General features: G+C 45.3%; 2 protein-coding genes across 2 annotated transcripts in view; one reads left to right on the forward strand and one right to left on the reverse strand.

Annotated features, from left to right (window-relative positions):
* The window catches only part of LOC114633588 (acyl-coenzyme A thioesterase 3), a 71,275-nt gene extending 70,904 nt beyond the window's left edge, over window positions 1-371 (reverse strand). Inside the window, exon 1 of the mRNA XM_028782149.1 lies at window positions 5-371. Within this exon, the coding sequence (XP_028637982.1) occupies window positions 5-176 (172 nt within the window). The 5' untranslated portion in view covers window positions 177-371. The remainder of the gene's footprint in view (window positions 1-4) is intronic.
* A 7,859-nt stretch (window positions 372-8,230) lies between these two features.
* Window positions 8,231-22,316, forward strand: part of Heatr4 (HEAT repeat containing 4) — a 31,996-nt gene continuing 17,910 nt past the window's right edge. Inside the window, exons 1-7 of the mRNA XM_028782189.1 lie at window positions 8,231-9,156; window positions 10,724-10,914; window positions 12,055-12,195; window positions 14,335-14,538; window positions 15,788-15,931; window positions 19,177-19,338; window positions 21,756-21,916. Of these exons, the coding sequence (XP_028638022.1) occupies window positions 8,231-9,156; window positions 10,724-10,914; window positions 12,055-12,195; window positions 14,335-14,538; window positions 15,788-15,931; window positions 19,177-19,338; window positions 21,756-21,916 (1,929 nt within the window). The remainder of the gene's footprint in view (window positions 9,157-10,723; window positions 10,915-12,054; window positions 12,196-14,334; window positions 14,539-15,787; window positions 15,932-19,176; window positions 19,339-21,755; window positions 21,917-22,316) is intronic.

Genomic DNA, 22,316 nt, shown 5'->3' on the forward strand with positions numbered 1-22,316 from the left:
GGCTCGTCCCAGCAGCTGCGGCCCGCGGGCTCCAGGCTCAGGGTCGCATTTGTCCGCGCCCAAGTGGTCCGGCCACCGGTGCTGAGCGTCGGAGGCCCTGACAGCCGCGCCCAGCTCTTCCAACCCCACTGGCACAACCTGCTTGCTCTTAGGACAGTGAAAGACGAGGCCACCATTTTGCGTCTTTGACTTCAGCCCTCAGTTCCGCAGAGAAAGTTAGAGATCCTCTAGTGGCCAGCTGCCTGCCTGCAGTCCTTAGACTGAGCTGTAGGCTGAGCTGTGTGCTTGCTGAGCTGGGAGGACCAGAGTGCCAAGCAAGCAACAAAAGCAAAAGTAGTGACGCTTTGACTAAAGGCGTCTGTGCGTTAAGACTCCGTTATATCCGGAACCCTCTTATTAGTACTGTTTTTCAGGCGCTCTTTACCCCATGAAGAGTGGGCTGGACCAGGGATCGCTCTTAAAAACCTCTCATCCAATGAGACCTCCAGTTGCCAAGTTCGTAAGTTGCAGAGTCAAGAATGTGAGATTGCAATTGAGTTTCATCGCGTTGTAGAGTAATAAACACTCGTTACTAATCTTAGGACTGTTCTTTTTAAAAAATGTGCATCATGCTGTTTTGTTTGTGTGCTGTCTGCGCGTGCTTAGCCTACACGTAAGTCACATGTTCAATGGACTTAATGTCTCATGGGCTGTGTGACCCTTTACCTGCATTCCACACCGAAGTAAAAATAGTCAAATGACGTCATAGTTAGTCCTTTTTACATTGAGCTCGTCTTTTGGCCCTCTAGGCAAACACTTTTTCCTACTTACCCGGACTTTACACATTTCCCAACTATTTCATAAGCTATTGTTTCCAATCAGTGATTGATCTTTTTCTTCCAAGTCCTTGAACCTTTACAACAAGGATAATTACACATCTTTATTATCACAAACACCTGAAACTATATAAGCTGTTCTTGTCTCTGCTCCTAAGAAAACTACTGTGTTCATTTTTGTTTACTTGACCCAAACTAGAAACACCTTGGAACAGAGAACCTCACTTGAGGAAATGCCTGCACCATATTGGCCTATGTGTGACTGATGATTTCTGTGGGAGGGCCTAGCCCAGCAGGTCGTCTAGGTTTTATTAGAAAGCTGGGGTCTGGAGAATTAGCTCAGTGGTTAAAAAGCACAGGCCGTTCTTCCAAAGGACTTGAGTTCATCTCCCTCAGCCATAAGGGAGCTCACAGCTCTCTGTAAGTCCAGCTCCAGGGGATCAGAGACATACATGTGCCCCAAAACACCCATACAAAAACAAAGTAAAATTGAAAGAGAGAGGGAGGGAGGGAGGGAGGGAGGGAGAGAGAGAGAGAGAGAGAGAGAGAGAGAGAGAGAGAGAACAAGCAAACAAGCAAGCAAGATATCTGGCTTCACCATGCACAGGAGAAAAGCAAGTCAGTGTCTCCTGTGGTTCATGCCTCCTGCTTGAGTTCCTGTTTGACTTTCCTCAGGGACAGACCATAATCCGGAAGTGAGTGCCAAATAAACCTCTTCCTCCACTAGCTGGTTTTGGTCAGAGTTTTATTAGTTATAGGAAAGCAGGCCATGATAACTACCCTGAAGAGCTTGCCCACACAAAGCTTTTACCTAGTTTTACATTACCTTGCACTGAACTCGGAAATAACTATTTTTGTGTTGCTACTATGGATTCTTCTACCTTATTTGCATACAGCCTCAGGAACCGACCAAAGTAAATAATAATAATAGCTAATTCTTTATCCTGATAAGAACCCTATTGGGGAAAAATTAAGAACCGGAGAGCCTGATTTGCTAAGACACACAAAGACAAATCAAAATGCTGGAATCCATACCTTAGGGCATCAATTCCCTGCCTATACAAGCCTTTAAGTTTTTAAAAGAGCCTCTCATGCAGTGATGTCCTATAATATTGAAAAGAGAATTTTAAAAATACACTCAGATATCTCCCTTCCACACTCAGCAATCTATAAATAATAATAATATTTTGATTCAAAATTCTGCGTTTAGAAATGTAATTCTTTCTCTCCTTTATTTTTTAAACACATCTCCCTCTCTCTCCCTTTCCCTCCCGCCCCACTTCCTGAAACTCCTTATGTAGATCAGGCTGGTTTACAACTCACAGATATCCATCTCTCCTGAGCACTAGGATTAAAGGTGTGCACCCACAGAAGCTCATAGGAATAACTAAATAGCCAAGAATATGTGTCAATGTTTATTACAAGAGACTTAATCAGAGGCTGTGTTTGCTTTGATGGGCTGATTTTCCTGTTTTCCTGCTGTACTGGGGACTCAATCAGGGCTTTACCACTAAGCAACATCTCTGGCATTTTATGGGACTTTATTTTGAAATAGGGTCTCAGTCATTAGGTGCCCAAAGCTAGCTTTAAAGTCACTATTTTTCTCTCTCAGCATCCTGAGTAGCAAAGAGTCTGGCTATGTATGTCCCAGGGACCCTGGGGTAACCTCCAACTGGTGAGCTGCCCAGTCTTTGCCTGCTTTTTTCTTTCCTTCTTTGATTTGTGACTCTTGGGTAGAAGTTGTTGGCTCACAGTCTTTCGGTTTCTTTCTTGAGAACTTTCAACAAGGTTTTTATCTCTTCTGGGTTTTTTGTTTTGTTTTGTTTCGTTTTTGTTTTTTGTTTTTTGTTTGTTTGTTGTTTTTTTGGTTAGCTGATTGAGTTTTTGTTTTGTTTTGCTTCATTGTTTTCTGTTTGTTCTTCTTTTATGTTTTTTTTTTTTTTTCCCAAGAAGGGGTTTCTCTGTGTGGCCCTGGCTGTCCTCGAATTCACCCTGTAGACCAGACTGGCCTCAAACTCACAGAACTCTGCCTATCTCTGCTTCCCAAGTGCTGGGACTAAAGGCCTGGGCCACTGCTGCCCAGTCTGGTTTGAATCTTTTATCTTTTAGTTTTTCAAAGGAGGAAGTCCTTTCTCACTCTTCTGAGAGAATCTATCTGAGGAAGCTCATATTGCAAACAAAGCCAGAGATTGAAGGTTGTTCCTCTGTGGCATTCAACTGCCTCACCACAGCCCAGAGACAGCAGATAGACAAGCACAGGCTGAGCCCTTTGAAACCAGGACCTGAAATAGATCTGTCCTTACGTTGATCTGTTGGGCAAATAGCCTCATCTACCATACACTCTTGCCACTGTGATATTGTCTCAGCCTAAGCCCACAATAATGGAGCCTGAGGTCTGTGAATAGAGCACAAGAAACCATCTGTGCATCTGAAATTGGAAGCCTGGTGCGTGAGATTCCTCTCACTTCAGCATCTCCATCAGTGGAGCTCTCTGCCTGTGATCCTGTATCCACTCAGAAGGTGAGCTCTGCCCGCTTCAGCTTGTCAGATTTTCCAGATTGTCATCCTGGTCTAAGACTTCCTGTCAAAGGGAGTCACTGGGAGTGCACTGTTGCAGCAGTGCTTGTAACATTCCAAGGTCACAAACCCTGTTTACTGTGACATGCTAGGCAGCCAGACTATATGATTAGAACAAAATATTACAACTACACTATAAAGCCAGACACACTGGCTCATATCTGTAATCCTAGCAGAGGCAGGAGAATCACTGCAAGTTCAAGGCCTGCCTGGGCTCCATAGTGAACGTCAGGACAGCCAGGAGTACTTAGACCTTGTCTTTTAAAAATAATAATAATAAAATAAATAAAAAGGAGAAAAAGAATTTTAATTAATTTTGTTCTGAAAGCTTACCAACTCAAAAGGATTTTTTTTTAAAAAAAAAAGTGTATCTAAGCATCAGCAATGTCATATTTACAGCATGCTTCATTAAATAATTTAATAAAACACTTAAGTACTAACAAATGCTACTGATTTTAAAAGCTTAAGTACAGCCGGGCGGTGGTGGTGCACGCCTTTAATCCCAGGACTTGGGAGGCAGAGGCAGGAGGATTTCTGAGTTCGAGGCCAGCCTGGTCTACAGAGTGAGTTCCAGGACAGCCAGGACTGCACAGAGAAACCCTGTCTCGAAAAACAAAACAAAACAAAACAAAACAAAAAAGCTTAAGTACAACTGAAGAAGAAAAAGGACGGTGACACAGGAACATCACATCCTAAGTCAACTAGACAGTGCTGTGCCCGGAAGTCTTCCTGTTGTTGGGACAAATTAATTTTCTAAGCAGACGCCTGAAGATCAGCAATTCCATAAGCTTGAAATTGAGCTATCTCACATACAAGATTTGAAGAAAGCAGTTGTAAACAGGAACAAAACAAAACACAGTGTTGTTACCCCATCATCCAGCCAGGACTTGGGCCACAGCTGGACTGGGAGCAGGGAGGTAGCAGCGGAGGTGAGAGGGGAGTGGACCAGACCTGGGAGACAGCTTTATCTCATCACTTATTACCTGCCTGGTAATCTGGAAAATGCCAGAGTTGCTTATCCAGGTGTTCTGTGCTTTGCTCTTCTTGGCAGGATGTAAGGGCTCCTGGGTGGGGGTGGGGAATGGGGCCTATGAACCTGTATAGACCTAGAGGGGTTTGTTGTAACAAATGGCTAGGAAATCCAGTGAGCTGCCAATCAACAAATATGAAACAGTTTCTCAAAGTTCAGTTTACAAAGAAGGAGGTTTAACAAAGTGATTGAAGATATCCCACTAGAACCCACAGCTTCTGTGAACAGACTCGGAGTTCTGAAGACTCCGTTGCTTGGTGACCACCAAGCAGCTTTGGAACCTAAGCAACCAAGGAATGTTTAGGATGCAGAACGTTGCTTCTCCTTAAGGCGAACTGTGGGACAGTACGGCACTTGGGAGGTAATGTCAAACCACTGCAGCTACATGCATCAGCTGCTGGAGAGGGCGGGCTAAGGTAACTCAGAAGACTGGTGCTGTGTAAAAGGCTCAGCATCCACACAGCTGCCAGACCTGTGATCTTAGTTGGGTCTCTTCTGCTTGTGGCTGGGGTGTGGAATTTGTAAGGTGAAGGCATTAGAGCAGGCTGTTTAACAGCATTATAAATGAAAGAGACGGACTCTCACTGCCAAGGAATAAAGGAGGTAGTTTATTTGGGAGTCAAATATTAGTGACCATAACCTGGGAATGTAGGTTTCTCAAAATGCCATGTTCCTATGAGACAGCAATTTCACGAAGGTTTTGTAAAGAAAAAAAAAAAGGTCATAATCAAGACGAATTTCAAGTACATTGGTGGAAACATAAGATAAGAGGGTGACAGCCAATCGGACACACCTCTGTGATGGGTCTCAGATGCTGTCTGATGACGCTCTTGGATTTTAGGTTGGAGAATGCTAGTTGGCTGCTAAATTAATTCTACAAGGTTTTACCTACTAGTCACAAGGATGTGAGATCAGACATGAAGGTGGGAAAGAGATGGCTATTTAGAGAGCTAAAGATGGCTCTAGGCAAATTGTTTTTGTTGCTTTGTTTGTTTGTTTGTTTGTTTTTCCAGACAGGGTTTTTTTTTGGGTAGCCTTGGCTATCCTGGAACTTTCTCTGAAGACCAGGCTGCCCTCAAACTCACAGAGATCTGCCTAACTATCTCCCAAGTGCTGGAACTAAAGGTGTGCGCTACCACCACCTGCTACCTCTAGGTAAACTGTAATCAGGTTCTGGACCTGCAAAATTCCAAACACTCCACACCCTTTTGAAGTTCTAATCAGTTCGCCAGCCTTGTAGAAGGCTCGATGAACCACGGGACTTCTTTCCAGGGATTTTTTGTTCAGAGCATTTTTCAGTGTATTTGCTGGAGACAGCTATATAGCTATGTGAATCATGGTGAGAACTGGAAATTGGAGGTTCAGACCGGAGAAGGGAAGGAAATTTTGTAGAAAAAAAGAGAGGGGAAATTGGATCTGGTTAAGAGCTTAGGGTTCCCAGGTTCTGCCTTCCCCTTTAACCAAACTTCCCTTATAACCAAAGCAGCATGGAAACAGGAACCATTTTACCCAAGAACAGAGAAGCCCTCATCCTGTAGTCTAGCTGGAGTCTCTCACTGAATGAGAAGCAAGAATTCCAGCACAGTTAACACTTGGCCTTTCTTCCTTCCCAGATGTAAACTTCCAACTTTCTCCAAATATCCCACCAGAAACCACTCTTACAGGGAAAGGATACGCACTAAACCCCCTTGTGCACCCTATGTTATAACAAGCAGAAAGTGGCCGGTTAGAGTGGAAGCTTTGTTTGGGAATCTGTAGTGGTTTGAGTGTCTCCCATGGACTCACATAGTGGGAGACTTTGTCCCCCTTTGGTGGAACTGTTTGGGAAGGATTACAAGGTGTGGCTTTGTTGGAGGAGGTTGTGTCACTGAGAGTGGACTTTGAGGGCTCAAAATACTCTCACCATCCCCAGAGCATTTTACTTCCTGTTTTAGGTTTGAGATGTGAGCTTTCAGCTGCTGCTCCAGACAACATGCCTGCTGCTGGCTGCCGTGACGCCTACCATGACTGACTGTTAACCCTCTGAAACCATACGTTTGCTGCAGTCATGTTTTATCACAGCAATAGCTTATACAGAAGCTAAGACCAATTACCCTTCAGAATCAGCTTTATTTGGAGAGTGACATGGGGCGGAGGGGGTGAAAATGATAAGGCCTTGACATGGAGAGCAGACAGGAGAAGCACAGGATCATAACCGAGCAGGGTGGAGATGGGGGGGGGGGCACGAGGGGGAGAGAGAGACAGAGAGACTGCCTCATGAAGCGGAACAGCATTCAGAGAGCACAGTCAAGTATAAGCTTAATAGGCATCCTGAAAGGAACGAGAGGCCCTTCAGTTCCCAAGGAACAAAGGAAATTCTTTACTTTTATAGGTTTTTAGGGGGTAGAAGGAAGTTCTGTACTATATCATTTAGTCTAGCCTAGGCTACGTGCCAAGGAGCAAACATTAGGCAGGCTCACTGTGAGGGGGAAGGGCTGCAAGAACATAGCATGGCACCATTTCAGGAAAGAGACCTCCTTGGGATCAACCTTTACCTTTGCCCTAGTTTTTCTAGTCAGATTATTTAAATATCAATGACCTCGTGGCCAAAGTTGGCTTCATGGCTGTGAAGAAATGAGACAAACTAATGTTTTCATGAAAATAAAATCCCAGAGAGATGTAAAAATCATCCTATGTGACTGAATTTGAAGGAAGTTATCGATTTTGGCCTGTAAGCAAACATTCTAAGAAAATGACTCCGACAGAAAGAAATATCACCAGGTCAAGACTCATTCCTAGAAGACAGTGTGAGAAGTCAGATGCTGGGGAGAGCATGGACTGCAGCTACAGAGCCCAGGGAAGGGTCTGCTGGCCTGCTGGTTAGCTGGGGCAGTTCACAGCGGGCAGGAGTTGGTGAGAAGGAAAGAGAAGTGCTTGCTCCAGGGAGTGCTAGGACCCATTGCTGAATGACCAGAGTAGTGCCTGGCCCAAGGCCAGGGTGGCATAAAGATTCAAAGCCACTTAACAAGTCAAGAAAGACTGGGGATAGGTAGGCATTGAGTTGGTCAAGTTATGTCAAATATGGATGAAAAGCCACTTCATGTAGAAAGCGTGAAAGTAAGCTGTACTGTGGGAAGGAAAAGGGGTGCTCAGAGAACTGGGGGAGGGGGTTCCAAAGCACAATAAAGTCACCCCCAGCCCTTGCTCTCTGAAGAGTGGGGTCTAGCCTGAAACTCCAGAGCTCACCCTGCTACTCCGCCTGTACCTCCTAGTAGCTAGGACAATATACCAGGCATACACTGCCATACCTAGTTCCTTATAAGCAGCTTAAACTGAGAAATTAATTTTTTAAAAAAAAATGGAAATGTGGGGTCCTATTGAAAAGCCAATATCTCTCATCCAAGAGGCTACTTAGAAACTAGTGTGAGAACTTGAAGCCAGGGTCTGATACAAGAAATATTTAGGCCGGGTGGTGGTGGCACACACCTTTAATCCCAGCACTTGGGAGGCAGAGACAGGCGGATTTCTAAGTTCGAGGCCAGCCTGGTCTACAGAGTGAGTTCCAGGACAGCCAGGGCTATACAGAGAAACCCTGTCTCGAAAAAACGAAACAAACAAAAACAAAAAACAAAAAAAAAAAGAAAAAAAGAAATATTTAGAATGTTGCATTATGTCTTCCTTTTCCTCCCTAAACTCCCAGGGTTTCCTTACTCCACTGTGGGCTTCCTGTTAATTCCTCCTCGCCTAGACTATTCACTTTGCCTCTTTTGGGTGCCTGCAGGCTCTGCTTGTGAACCAGAAGTGTGGACAGAAAGATTTGTAGGGAGACATGACCAAGCCCAAAAAGAAAAAAGGTTCCTCCTTTCACTGCCTTGAGCCACAGCCCCCTCGGCTGGGATGGGGCATGAACTTCTTCCACTCGAAGCCCACGGACAAGGACAACTGTGCCTGGGTCTCCAGAGTGCCACCTGTCTTCCACTTCAGCCCACGGCACTGCAAGCAACTAAAAAACCAGTATTTGAAAAACGCAGCCGCTAACCTTTCCTTCTCTCAAGACGTGAGGTGGCAGCGAGGACTGCCCAGCATGCCTTTCCACCAGTACAGTTTCGAGCATATCTACAACACGCAAAACATCATGTCACCTCCGCAGACCCGGAAGACCGACATTAAGAAACCTGAGTACACTGCGGCTCTGTGTACTTCAACCTTCTTGCCGGAAGTCATCACTCACTTTCCAAAGACACATACCTCAACCTTCTTCCCAGAAGACTTCACTTACTTTGCAAAGATACAAAGTTGTATGGTTTCTAAAAAGCCGAAGAAATCAAAGCCCCGAAGCCCGGAGCAGAAAGCATTTCCTGGACAAGGCCGCCATCACAACTTAAAGACAGAGATCCTGGAACTGTCACTCTCTCCAGATGAGAGTCTGGAAGAAAGGGAAACCTGGCTTCCACCTGGTGAGAAGGAGGCCCGAGGCTGGGAAGCCATCGTGCTGGAGAAACTGGACAAACGCACGGCGCGATGGATCCAGAGCAAGCGTCCAGTGAGGCCCGGACAATCGCCCAACAAGTGGCAGACCTTTCTGCGCCAGCAGTACGACTGGAGCCACATTCGGGACGAGCTCACTTCATCCAGTGACTTGGAACTCCTCAAAAAACTGGAGGCAGAAGAGACAGCGGAGTTTATGGGTGAAAGTGCCCCGCCACCACCAAAGGAAATAAAGAAGCCAGAGCTACTGCTTCCGGTTTACTTCAGGTTAGCCTGATCTTAAGTAGGTCTGGCAAAGTCTATGGCTCCCCTTCAGGGATTCCCCATAGGTTTCTTATTTGATATCTTTAGGTTTTCCTGGTCCTCACAATCAAACCCACCCCCTTGCATTTGCTGGGCCAGATCGCCACCCCTGGCCACACACCAGTCCACACTTCAGAATACACTTTCCTGTCAACCTCCTCTTCACCACCACCACCTGCTCTCTGAGATCTCAAGTTAGGTGTCTAAGCCTCTCCACTGCTGACATTCTGGTCCAGACACTACTCTAGTGTAAGCTGCAGCACAGTGCTGTGCATGATCTCTGGTCATCACCTGCTAGAAACCAGTAACACCTCTCAGTTGTGGTAAACAAGGATGTCTCACACACTGCTAGATATCACTGAAGGACAAAAATCATACCCTGTTCAGAGTCACAATCTTAAAGGATTCTGGCCTCAGTTTCCAGTAACTGAGCTCTCAGGCAGATGGCCCAGCTCACTAGGGCACCTGGAGATGTAGCCAGGTTGGCAGTGAGGAGGGCGGGGGGGTTCATGGCACTATTTGGTCTGCCTCACTTTGAATAAGACTCACTGACCTTGCCGGGCAGTGGTGGCGCACGCCTTTAATCCCAGCACTTGGGAGGCAGAGGCAGGTGAATTTCTGAGTTCGAGGCCGGACTGGTCTACAGAGTGAGTTCCAGGACAGCCAGGGCTGCACAGAGAAACCCTGTCTCAAAAGAAAAAAAAAAAAAGACTCACTGACCTCAGACACGACCAGACTCAGGGCAGAGAAGCAAGCAATCCAAGAGCTGAAGATGGCCCCATGTTTCTCAGGTTAAATCCTCTTCATTCTCAGCTAAAGAGCTATTCTTATCTCCCTGAAGTCCAAAAGGGAACTACAAAGAAGTCAAAATGTAGTTAGTTATTTATTGGGCAAATGTGAGTTGATTCTTTTGGTTGGTGGTGTCATTTCAGATAGTCTGTGGAATGGTGGGAATAGAATACGAAAGGACAGATGTGTCCACCTGGTGAATAGACAGTCCATTCCCACAGACTCAGTGAGGTAACATCGAAGGCAGTTTCCCCTCCCCCACATCCATGCAACCTCTAAGGGAACCAGTGGGAAGAACGAGTTTCAGACTGGGGCATGGTGACACAGGCCTGTAATCCCAGCACTTGGGAGGCAGAGATGCATAAAGAGTACAACTTTGAGGCCAGCCTGGTCTACGTACTAAATAATTCTAAGCTAGCCTGACCTACACGGCAGGGTCCTTTCTCAATTTTCCCATATCCATAGAAGATGGAGAAGAAAATGGAAAGAGTTTGAGCAGGAAGCACAACTGGTCTCTCATGGTGTCACCCAGTGACTTCGAGAGCCACGGCTCCATCAGTGGAGGGGAGGAGGGTGGCAGGAGACAGGCTCTCCCAGAGGCTCCATACTCGAGAATGCTGGCACAGTTGTTCTGATGGTCCCATGTAGGAACAGAGCACAAATGGGCTCCAGTGAGCCATGGACCTAAGGAGGGAGCACCTTCACCCCTTCCACTGTTGCCCCCTCTCTCACCTCTGCTAAGGTTACCTGGTTACTCCCCACAAGTACACACAGTTGAAATCCTGCCTGGCAACAACATGACAGCCAAGGATATCCGAGAACAGAGAAGCAACATCCTGCGTGTAACGAAGAGCCCCTTCCGGCAGGTGAACCGCAAAGCTGGAGAGTATGCTTACTCTACAGACAATGCCTTTGAGCAGGAGATTTACTTTGGTAATGCTGGGCTCTGGGGTGGGAGTATGGGCTGAGGAAATGAGGGCATCTTGGGACAAGAATAGTTGTGGGTAGAGATGAGTGTGTGCGGATGCATCTCCCAGCGCTGGTACAGGATTGTGGCAGGGGTATCCAGTGGTGAGCACACATTGCTTTTGCCTGCCTGACTCTCTTTCTTTCTCTGTCTTACCAAGGAGAGAAGGGCAGATGAGCTCTTGAGTCCGAGCTGACTTTGGGAGGACCGTTCTGTCTGTCCTGCCATCACTTAGGTATCCCCTCCCACCCACCTGACCTGTTGTGTTTTAAACAACCAACAACAAACAAAACAAGAAACCCACAGGTTTCCGCAGATTTGTTTAAACACTGGCTTGATTCCTTCTTAGTGAGCTTCAGCAAATTACATAATCCACCCCACTCACCCCACTGAGACAAAACATGATACTTATTTGTAAAGCAATGTTAACAAGACTGTACGTTCAATGCAGGAGACAAGAAAGCATCTGTAGAACTTCTGCTTAGCACACAGAAGTCATCATGCCTGCTTGTATCCTCTCTTCCCTCCATCCAGCTAACTTTTCAATGCCCAGCCTTGCAGAATACAGTCTATTGCATGTTCCAAGTGGGCTTCTTTTTTTCTTTCTTCTCCTCTCCTTTCTTTCTCGACAGGGCTTCTCTGTGTATCCCTAGCTGTCCTGGAAGTCACTCTGTAAACAAGGCTGGCCTTGAACTCACAGAGATCCTCTTGCCTCTGCCTCTGAGTTATATATTATAGGCGTACGCCACCACCACCCAGCTCCATGCTTCTTCACTTCCATTTTTGCTTCTACACTGCTATAGGCCAGGTCTCCTTAAGGAGCTTAACAAAACTATTCTAAGGGACTCATAACTGGCAGGGTTAACTAAGTGCCCCTTCTTCCTTGTCTAGTACACTTAAGTTCTGCTCTACCACTGGAAAACATTATCTTTGGCCCTCCGAGGCCTTTATGAGGTTTTTCTACAAGGTTGCCAGCTGTGACATTTCTAGTCTGGAGCATAGTGGCACATGGCTCTAATCCTGACACTTGGGAGGCAGAGAAGCAGAAAGAGCATACCTTTGAGGCCAGCCTGGGCTACATTCATTCATTGCATTTGTCTTCATAGACGGAGTGAAGATTGTTCACCAGGTTGGTGGGAGGAGAGACCAAATTGTACTGGAAAACCTCAACCGGTATGACAAGCACCTCACTAAGGTCTTCCCTGAAACCCCAGAGAAGTGGAGCTTCCAGCCTGTTCCTGAAAAACGTAAGGGACATTTTCAGAAAGCTAACAAGGGAATGGAATTGAAGATCTTTCTTTAAAATCTTGGACACCATCAACAATGGGGCACTCACTAACAACTAAAACCATTGTAAAATGCTGATTGTAAGATGGTAGAACTTGCAACCAGGTGGAATCCAATATTACTTAAGTATAAATACATGATTTAGGGTAATGCCAATAAGATGTGTGCACTCAGGTTACCACAGGAAGATCATCAGACTCCTCATTCACCTCTGTGTTCCTCTCTGCCTCAGACCGCAGGCCTTTTTTTTTTTTCCCCTTTCATTTTTCTTGCTATGTCTCTGTATGGTGTTGTGTGTCCCTGAGTGTGAGTATGCAGGAGTGGGCATGTGTGTGGAGGCCTGAAGCTAATGCTAGGGCGTCTTTCTCACTTTCTTCTCCTCTTACTCATTGAGCCAAGGTCTCTCAATCGAACCCAGATAGCATTGATACAGTTAGTCTAGAAAAACCTGGTGTTTGTTTCTTTGTTTTTTTGGGTTTTTTTGAGCTCTCTTGTCTCAGTTTTTCAAGTATTTGAATTTTAGGCAGGCTGCTGTATTTGCTCCAGCTTTTATCTGGGTGCTGGGGATTCAAACTGTGGTCCTCACATTTGCAAAGCAAGTGCTTTACCCATGGAGCCAGCCATTTCCCTGCCTTTTCTTTTTTTCATTTCTTTCTTGTTTTGTAAGACAAAGGTGACCAAGAAGTGAGCTTCTAAAACAAAATGTACCCATCTTCTCAGACACAGAGTCTCCAATCAGATGATTCTTTGCACTATTCAGATGGGCTCCCTCAGGCTGAGCACGGAGCTGGGTGTCTTAGTCAGTGTTCTGTTGCTATGAACAGACACCATGACCACGGCCACTCTTATGAAACAAAGAGTTTAACCAGAGGCTCGCTTACGGTTTCAGCAGCTTAGTACATTATCACCGTGGTAGGGAGCACGGCAGCAGGTGATCTCACAGTAGCTGAGAGCTACGTCCTGGTCTGCAGGCTGGGAGCAAGGGGTTGGGGGACAGGGATGGACAGATGGATAGAAAGACAGACAAACTGGGCCTGGTTTGGGCTTTTGAAACCTCAAAGCCCCACGGCTGGTTGAAAAGATATTTTTTAAGTTAGTTAAATAGTATAACAGGAAGTCTCAATTCACTAATATAAATAGTTAGGAATAACAAGTCAGCTAACTTGTAACCCAAGGCCGTCACAGAAGATGCAGGGAAACAAAGGTCAACTGAGTGCTCCAAACATCCACCGGCTGTGAAGGGATAGAGAAAGTGCCCAAGGGTAAATTCCTTAAGAACGAGAACATTATTGAAACATCCATCTGTTCCTGTGATGTTTTAGCCTTCTCTGGAAAAACTCCCACCGAAGGGCCCAAGGACCTGCTAATTAAATTCTGCCAGGTGGTGAGCTGGCTCAGATAAAATTCACACCGGGTCCCAAGGCCATAGAAACCAGGGACAGTTCTCGTAAGATCTGCTTAAACACATTACAGATGTTTGAAACAGCCAATTGTATGTGACTGTGCCGCAACCCCCTTCCTCCCCCCCAACCCCCGCCTTTACCTTTATTAACCCTAAGCTGTTAGGTCTCAGGGTCGATTCCTCTGTCTCCTACATGAGACACGTATCGACCCAAAGCTTCGTATATTAAAGAACCTGACTTATGTTATTACAGCAAGCCGGTCTCAGGAGTGTCTTTGGGGTCGAGTCGTATCCGAGTCTATTCTCCTTCTGGGGAGTCTTTCACTGGTGACAGAATTTCTCCAATATGGCCACACCTACTCTTCCCCCCCCCCCCCACAGGGTTTCTCTGTACAGCCCTGGCTGTCCTGGAACTCACTCTGTAGACCAGGCTGGCCTCGAACTCAGAAATCCACCTGCCTCTGCCTCCCAAGTGCTGGCATTAAAGGTGTGAATCACCACTGCCCAGCCCTCCTAATCCTTCTAATTCTTTCAAATAGTGCCATTCCCTGGTGACTAAGCATTCAAATACATAAGCCTTTGGTGGGGGACATTCTTATTCAAACCACCACACTGGGTATAAGCACTTGAAAGGTGTACAAGTCCCCAGGTTCCATGGTCTCCACAGTGAGATGAAACCCAATTCTTCATTACACAGCTTACAAATTCAAGAAAGGAGTCCAGCGTTGGACCGCACTGCCAACCCGGGCCAAGGGCCTTCTGCTGCAGGTAGGTGAGGAGGACAAGTCTACCAAGACTAGGAGACAAAAGAAGCAGGTCCAACCCCTGAAGGAGGATGTGACGTGGGAGCTGGCAGTCCTGCGGAGGATGCTGCAGGAGTGGAAGACTTCCTGGGCACTCAGTAAGTGAAGGAATAGCCTGAGACAGCTGATATTTCTGAATATGTTTCCCAGTCTGGAAAACTCCAGCCCTCACTTGTAAAATGTAAAAGGCTGGTTGCCTCATTATGGGGTCTGGATAAGAGCCTTTCACTCAGCAGGTGCTAGGTGAATATTATTTTTATCTGCTCTGGATTCTTTTTCACACAGCTATGTGAGGGAACTTCAGTAATGCATGGGAACTTACTAAGTTACAGGCTTTCTGATGAGAGAAACAGGACTCCAGGCTCTTCTGCAGGAAACAGTTCGTTGTGTGCTAGCACTGTCTCTGCAGGATTTTCCTCAAAGGCAGAGCCACAGAAATCCAGGAACAGAGCTTTTGATACTTTTTTTTTCTGGCTTGTTTGTCTCCCATATAAGATGACTTACCTTCTGAATGAATGAGTACTTTAGCATACTGGGCAGTGAGACTAAGAAAAGCTGAGGTGGAAAGGGAGGGAGGGGATGGGGGTTACGGGAAAGAAGTGGAAGAGTTATACTACTCCATGAACACTGAGCAGGCCACGTGGCTGGTTCTCGTTTTTCTTCTCTTTGGCTCTTGGGGTCCCCTAACACAGTCACACTGAGAAAACGTCACAGGCAGAAACTCTGTCTTACCCATGTCTGAGACACGCTGGGTAAATGATCTATGACAGAAAAGATGAAAGATACAGCCCCAGCATTGTATATGCACTGTCAAAGGAAACTGCAGGTTGACTGTAGAACAAACTCAGTGGTGCAAATGGGGGTTACTGTGGATCTATTTTCCTTCAAAGGACGTTAAGTAGAAAACGGAATGCCTCTACCAACTGAGAACCTCATCCCTCACCCTGTTTGTTTTGCTTTGAGATGGGAGACTCACTATGTAGCCTTGACTGGTCTTGAACTCATGAGTTTATGATCTTCCTGTCTCAGCCTAAGTGACTCTAAGTAACTGTGTGCCACCATAACCAGCCAAACACTGTATTTTATTCCCATTTATCTCCCATGAAAAGTTACTTAAGTAAGGAGCAATCGTATGTAAGAAGAGACTGGGGAGAACTACCCGAGAAGTGTATGTAGGAATCACCACAAAACTAACTTGCCAAAGGAGCCCATCTGTGAATTCTTTATTCTGAGCTAAAGTGTTTCTTGCAATGTCCTAGGGAAAGGGACTTCTTGTTGTCTTCCTGTTTATTGCATAACATAATCCTGACTAGGTGGTTCTTTTTCATTTTTCTTCCTATGACACAGTTATTGAATGGCATCACGAGACAGTGGAGAACCTACTACAGCGCATTCAGAGCATGTATGATGACATTAGGGTCCAGGCCATTACCACATGCGCTACTGCTGCTTTAGAAAGGCCCCGGATTGCCAGCAACCCGGAGGACTCAGGTAAGAGCCAGGACTGAGCTGCTTGGGAACATGTGAACAGAAGGAGGCCTTAGAGATAACCTGAGCCCATTTTCCAAATGCGGAAACCATGGTCTAGAGTCTGCTGCACAGCTCATCTCAAGAGACGGGACTGAGGCGCCTGGATCTAGTTCAGGGGCCTGGTGTTGAGCTCAAGGCCTCTGGCATGCTAAGCATGCACTCTACCCTAGGGTTTTTTTGTAATACACTCAGCCCATATGTTTGCTGAGTGGCTTGCAATGAAGTCCATGTTTTCCCACCTTGAAATCTTGTGGACTGGTGAGATAGCCCAGTGGTTATGGCCACGGATGTTTTTACAGAGGACTGTTTCCAGTACCCACATGGCAGCTTACAACTGTCTGTACTCCTGTTCCAGGGGATCTGATGTCCTCTTCTGGACTCTATGGGTACCAGGCACACATGTGCTACATGTACATGCATTCAAACAAAATACTCATCCAGAGAAAAACTAAGGACTGAAGGTGCAACTCAGTTGTAGAATGCTGGCCTGACATGCACAAAGCCCTAGCAAAGAAAAGTAGGAAGGGAAAAAAAGAAAAGAAAATACACAAATGAATTTGATAGATTTCCATCTTAAAAGTGAATTAAGAATTTTTCCACTTTTGCAGAGTTTGGAATCTTTTAGGGAAAATAATGTTGACATCATTTCTCCTTATTGGCAGCAATAGGTAAGAAAACCTCCCCTCCACTACAGCCAAAATCATAACCAAAGATGATTCAATAATACAGGCTCCTGGTGATGAAATGGTAGACAGAAACCCAGCCATGTCTCTGTATCTCATGTACCTTCTCAGAATCATTAGCCGGAAACCTGTGCCACCTTGTTCCTTCTCTGAGCTAAACTCACTCTAATCTCACCTGTGGTTGGATAGTGAGTGACTTACACTTCTGCTATCCCTACAGTGAGGGGCTGGGACTGGCTGTACCTCTTCCAACTTGTCAGGCTTTTAAAGGTTCCTCCACTTTCTTCCTGTTGACTTGAAGACTTGTGGGCATTCCCTCAGAAGTTGCTGTCTGATGGCCAGAGGCCATACACCTGCACGCATACTCAACGCGCAAGCACACTGCCGGCTCGGCTAAGTCCTCCAGGTTTTCAAGTTTGCAGCTCCCTCTACTGGAAAAGTTTGTCCTCGCCTGATCAACTCCTCGATCTACTGCCCAGACACCACTTCCTCTGAGAAGCCTGCTATAAGCTTCTATACATATTTTGTTATTATTTTTTCTTGTTTCTTTGGGTAATGGATATTATTATAATCTCATACCCAAAGCTGCATACAGTCAAGCGGCACTTGGCAGGGATGTGTTCTGTGAGAGGTGTCGCCATACAGTTTCATCATTGTGCAGACACAATGAGAAGTATTTACATGAGACAGCTGCAGTGTTACTAGGAGAAACATCTTATGGGGCTGCTGTAGTATACGTGATCTGTCGTTGACTGAGGCATCGTGTGGCACATGACTGGACATACGAGAACACTTTTGTCTTCAGACTTGTAATCCCTTTCATGGGTCCTGCACTTGTATGTCTCAATCATTACTTACCCAGAGAAAATAACTTTATTTTTTTTAAATACTCAGTAGACGTCTATTTGCTCACTAGAAATGTACACATTTCCATCTGTATCCCTTGATTGACTATCTCTGATCTGAAATGCTTTGGACAAGAAAAATGGATTATTTCCAGATTTAGAGTATTTGAACATACACGGATTGATTATCTTAGAGATGAGACTTAAGTCTAAACGTGAAAGAGATAGATATAGATATATAGACCCGTTCAAAAGGTAATTTCATACAGTACTTAAACTGTGTCTCCATTTTTACTGAACCTGTCACATGAGGATAGGTGTGGAGATTCCACCTGTGGGCGGTAATGTCTGTATTTGGAGTATTTCAGATTTTGGATTTGGAGATCAAGGGTCTTCAACTAGCAGTGTGCATATGGGCCTACAACCTAAGTGAAAAAGACAGATGGACTGAGTGTGGATGTGTATGCCCATAATACTAGCACTGGGAGGGAGAGGCAGAAAGATCAGGAGTTATCTTGGGCTTTAGAGACCCTCAAAAACAAAATGAAAGCACAGAACAACTCACAGCTCTGCTGTTTCTTGGAGAGATACTTGTGGGCAAAGAGGTGGCAACCCTTTCTCCTTCAGCTTAAGAATTTAAACTGGAGCCGGGCGGTGATGGCGCACGCCTTTAATCCCAGCACTTGGGAGGCAGAGGCAGGTGGATTTCTGAGTTCGAGGCCAGCTTGGTCTACAGAGTGAGTTCCAGGACAGCCAGGGCTACACAGAGAAACCCTGTCTCGAGAAGAAAAAAAAAAAAAGCCCCAGCTGATAAATCACATCACAGCTGGAAGAAAGTTAAACTCCTGACCAATACTATTCTCTGGGCCTCCCCAGATGCCCTATTCCATGCATGCCCTCCACGACCCTAAATTGTACCAATGGCATTGCTAAAGATCTATCATACCCATGGAGCATAAATTCATCCAGACTGAATGCTATGGATAAACCCCAAACAGGCCTGGAGAGATGGCTCAGTGGTTAAAGCCATTGGCTATTCTTCCAAAGGACCTAGGCTTGATTCCCAGCACCCAAATGGCAGAGGATCTGACACCTTTTCTGGAGTCCACAGGCACTGCATGTATGTGGTGTGGAGATATAAATGCAGACAAAACACATAAAAGTTACGAAAAAATTTTTCCCAAATTAAAAAAAAAAAGATCCCAGATGCAAGGAATGGCCAACATTAGCGGTGATCTTCTCCCATCCTCCTCAGTACAATGGTTATGGCAAGTTCAGTGTTTATAGTTAAAGCTAAAAGACACCCCCCCCCACTGGATTCTGTGGTGATATCCATTTGGGCACAAACTCAACCAGAGTTGAAATACTGAATTAGACAATGTGAAATGGCAAAGCATAAATATAATTACTACGAAGGAGTGAATGGGCTGGTTTTGTTACTAAGATGAATGGTGAAGGTTACAATAACTAGCTGGAAATATGTTTTGGCTTTAGTACTAGAGACAAGATGATAAAGGCTGAAAACTGGTGTATCAGCACCAGTGTCCTTTGGGTATAAAATCCTGCCCGTTGTGGGCAGCCATCTGACCTGTGATTTAGTAAGCCATGGATGTAAGGTTGACCTTGATAAGGAAGCTGAGAGAGAAGCAAAGGACTGGTACCATCTTTTTGATTGCAGAACCAATCATCGTGGATTTGCCAGAGGTCCTTCTGCCTGTTCTAGAGGCTGCTCTGTCTGACAGAAATCCCAATGTGAGGATGGCGGCGGCAGTATGCCAGTACGCCATACAGTCACATAATCCCATTGCCCGGGACATCATGCAGACAGCCCTCATAAAGGGTGAGTGCCACGGATCACCCCAGTCGGGTACGGGAGTTCCTGGGATGAGGGTCCTCAAAAGCTAGGTGGGAGAGGATTCAGTGGTGACAAACAGAAACAAACGCAGAGGCAGTTTGAATCTGAGTGTAGTTTGCAGCCCTCCACCAAGGGTTCTTATACATAGAAAAAAACAAATATTACAGCTGCTAGGAGATGTATACAGGAAAGCAATCATCAAAGCACAAGAACATTCAAGCATTACCAACTCTAAAAAGATATATTCAATAAATCACAAATAGAACAGGTAGCATCATCATTATTATTATTTGACACAATAAAAATCATTCAAGTGTCACAACTCTGAAAGGATGTATTCAGGGAGGCAGTCGTCCAAGGCTTGTGGCAGATCTCCAAGAGCAGGTCAATTAATTTTTATAATCAACTATTATTTAACATCTAATACCTGATTTTTTAATAAACTTTCAACGCACAAATTTAAACTATTTTAATTCTTTTTATTTAAGGCTTTTTTTTAACCATATACCAAAGCCCTCCTCCGATGACACACATGAAGCCATATGAAATTTTATTGTTGAGAAAGTCTTATTTATCATAATACTATTATGTAGCTTTGTAAATGATTATAAAGTAAAGCGGCAGTTTCCCTGGAGGCAAGGTCATGTGGGTGACCCCATCTCAAGGGATGGTTTCTTTGCTTACGATCTTGGCGTAGGCTATCAGGAACATGTTGTAAATCAGAAAAGGAATAAGAGAAACTAAACGAGTAAGTTGCCATGAGAATTACGGCTCAGTGTTTTGTTCCTGGCAAGAGTTCCACAACCGGTCCCGGGAGGCCTCCTCCTTTTGAAGTTTTTGCTTCAGTCTGTGGAACTTGTCACACAGATTCTACTGGGGTTGGTGTGGCAGGGAACTGCCACCAGTGACCTGGGATGTGGAACAGAGGTTACCTTACTGTCCTCTCCTTTTCGCCGGAATGCTGGGATGTCTGCTGTTTTGGGTCTCTGTTAGGCATATGGAGATATTAGTTCTTCCTAGGTACTTTTACAAAACTGGTGCCATGAACTGGTACCTGGTGTAAGATTTCACAGATGCAGCCTATAAACCATTTCCTGAAATGGATGAAACCAGAGATAGTATCTTAACTAAAATAAGCTACAACTAAAAGACGCCCCCCCCCCCCGTTTCTATGTGGAAACTATAATTAAAAGGTCAACCTGGAGGGGACGAGTGATTACTAGAGGTGAGTGGAGGGGAGCAGAGCGTGGATAAAGCCGTGGGTTTCATCAATGCAGTGCTGCACACGTGCATTGAAATAACCCCTCAACCCTGTTAATAATACAGTTGATGCATGACTAGCCAATGATTTTAGGCCTAGACGTCTAGCCCAATGGTAGTATGATTACTCAACACTAAGACTTTAATTGCATCTCTAGTACCAAGAAAGACAAATACAACATAAAATGGCCTCCTAGGTAACACTTCATTCTTGAAAAGATAACATAACAATAGCTCTAAGTACGTTTTGTAAGGTTTTGTTTTTAAATCATCCCCTGAACATCATGCTTCAGATGTCATGCTTCAGATGCACAGTGACCCCCAGGCATCATCATGCTGGAGTTAACAGCTGTCAGGTGAGAGGCCACTCACCTCTCTTGATGAGCTGTCCCTTGACCTAGCATGAGAAAACATCTGGCCTTCTATATATAAACAATCCACTGCCTAATTCATCAGTTTTAGGGACTTCCTCCTAGCTCCCTATAGCCTTCCCCATCTCCATGGAAAGAAATGACTGCATTTCTTAGCTAGATCAGAAGTGTTACCCAAGAAGAGCTTTTATTCTTTTAGCCTGCACTTGAAAGGTAGAAGCAGGCATATCGGAAGTCAAGGTCAGAGCCAGGAGGTGGCACGATCCTTTAATCTCAGCACTCAGAAGGCAGAGGCAGGTGGATCTCTGTGAGTTCAAGGCCAACCTGGTCTACAGATTGAGTTCCAGGATGGCCAGGGCTACACAGATAAACTATGTTTTACAAATAAAAAATAAGTTAAAATAAAATTAAAAAACAAAACAAGAAAAGAAGTCAAGGACAGACTGGGGCTCTAGCTTGGTGTCCCCAGTACGGCCACCCACAGCCCTCTCCCCAAAAGGTTCAAGGTCATCTTCTGGTACTCAGTGGGTTTAAGGCTAGCCTGGACCAAATGAAATCCTGTCTCAAAAAAAATTTTTTTTCTGGTTTTATTGTTTTTAAATCTTCAAATAGTCCATGTGGTTGAACTATGGGAGTAGATTTCCAGACTCAGAGAGCTAACGGAAGGTAAGACGCCACAGACAACAGTAGTTGGTACCAACTCAAAGGTGGTGCTCTGTGGGAGGAGACGTCATTCTGAACCGACACCATCATTTTCAATCCACGGGGCAGGTAACAGTGTGGACAGCTGGGCTGCAGCTCAGTGCTTGGCTCTGGAAGGCATTGCCACCTACCCGGTGATTAAGAGGATCCTCCACCAGCTTTTCCACAAGAATAATCAGGCCACTGAGGAACAGGCTTGCATACTCCTGAACCATCTCCGTGTCAACACGGTACGTGTCACCTTCAGAGAGAAGGAAATGAGGTCTCGGGGAGCAAGAGACTAGCGCACAAGGGAAGAATGCAGGTGGCTGAGGAGGGTGGTAAGCATTGGCCAGGTGCACCGAGTCTATGTGAAAGGGGACATGGTGAGCTGTACAGGGAGGTGTGAGAAGCTAGCTCACAAGTTTCTAATAGGAAACGGTTGAGTCCTGCCATGCCAGTCTGCTTATCTCAGGTTTACCACAAAGGACCACACAACTGCGTACATTACTCTGGGTAGAAACACAGACCGAGGCAGATACAGACCATCCCAGGGACTGAAAACAGGATGGGAAGGCCCTCATTTTCTGCCCAGATTATTAGACCTTCCTTTTCTTTTCTTTCTTTCTTTTTTTTTTTTTTTTTTTTTTT

This window comes from Grammomys surdaster, unplaced genomic scaffold (assembly GCF_004785775.1).
Source record: "Grammomys surdaster isolate TR1022 unplaced genomic scaffold, NIH_TR_1.0 721, whole genome shotgun sequence".
In the NCBI taxonomy this organism is placed as follows: domain Eukaryota; kingdom Metazoa; phylum Chordata; class Mammalia; order Rodentia; family Muridae; genus Grammomys; species Grammomys surdaster.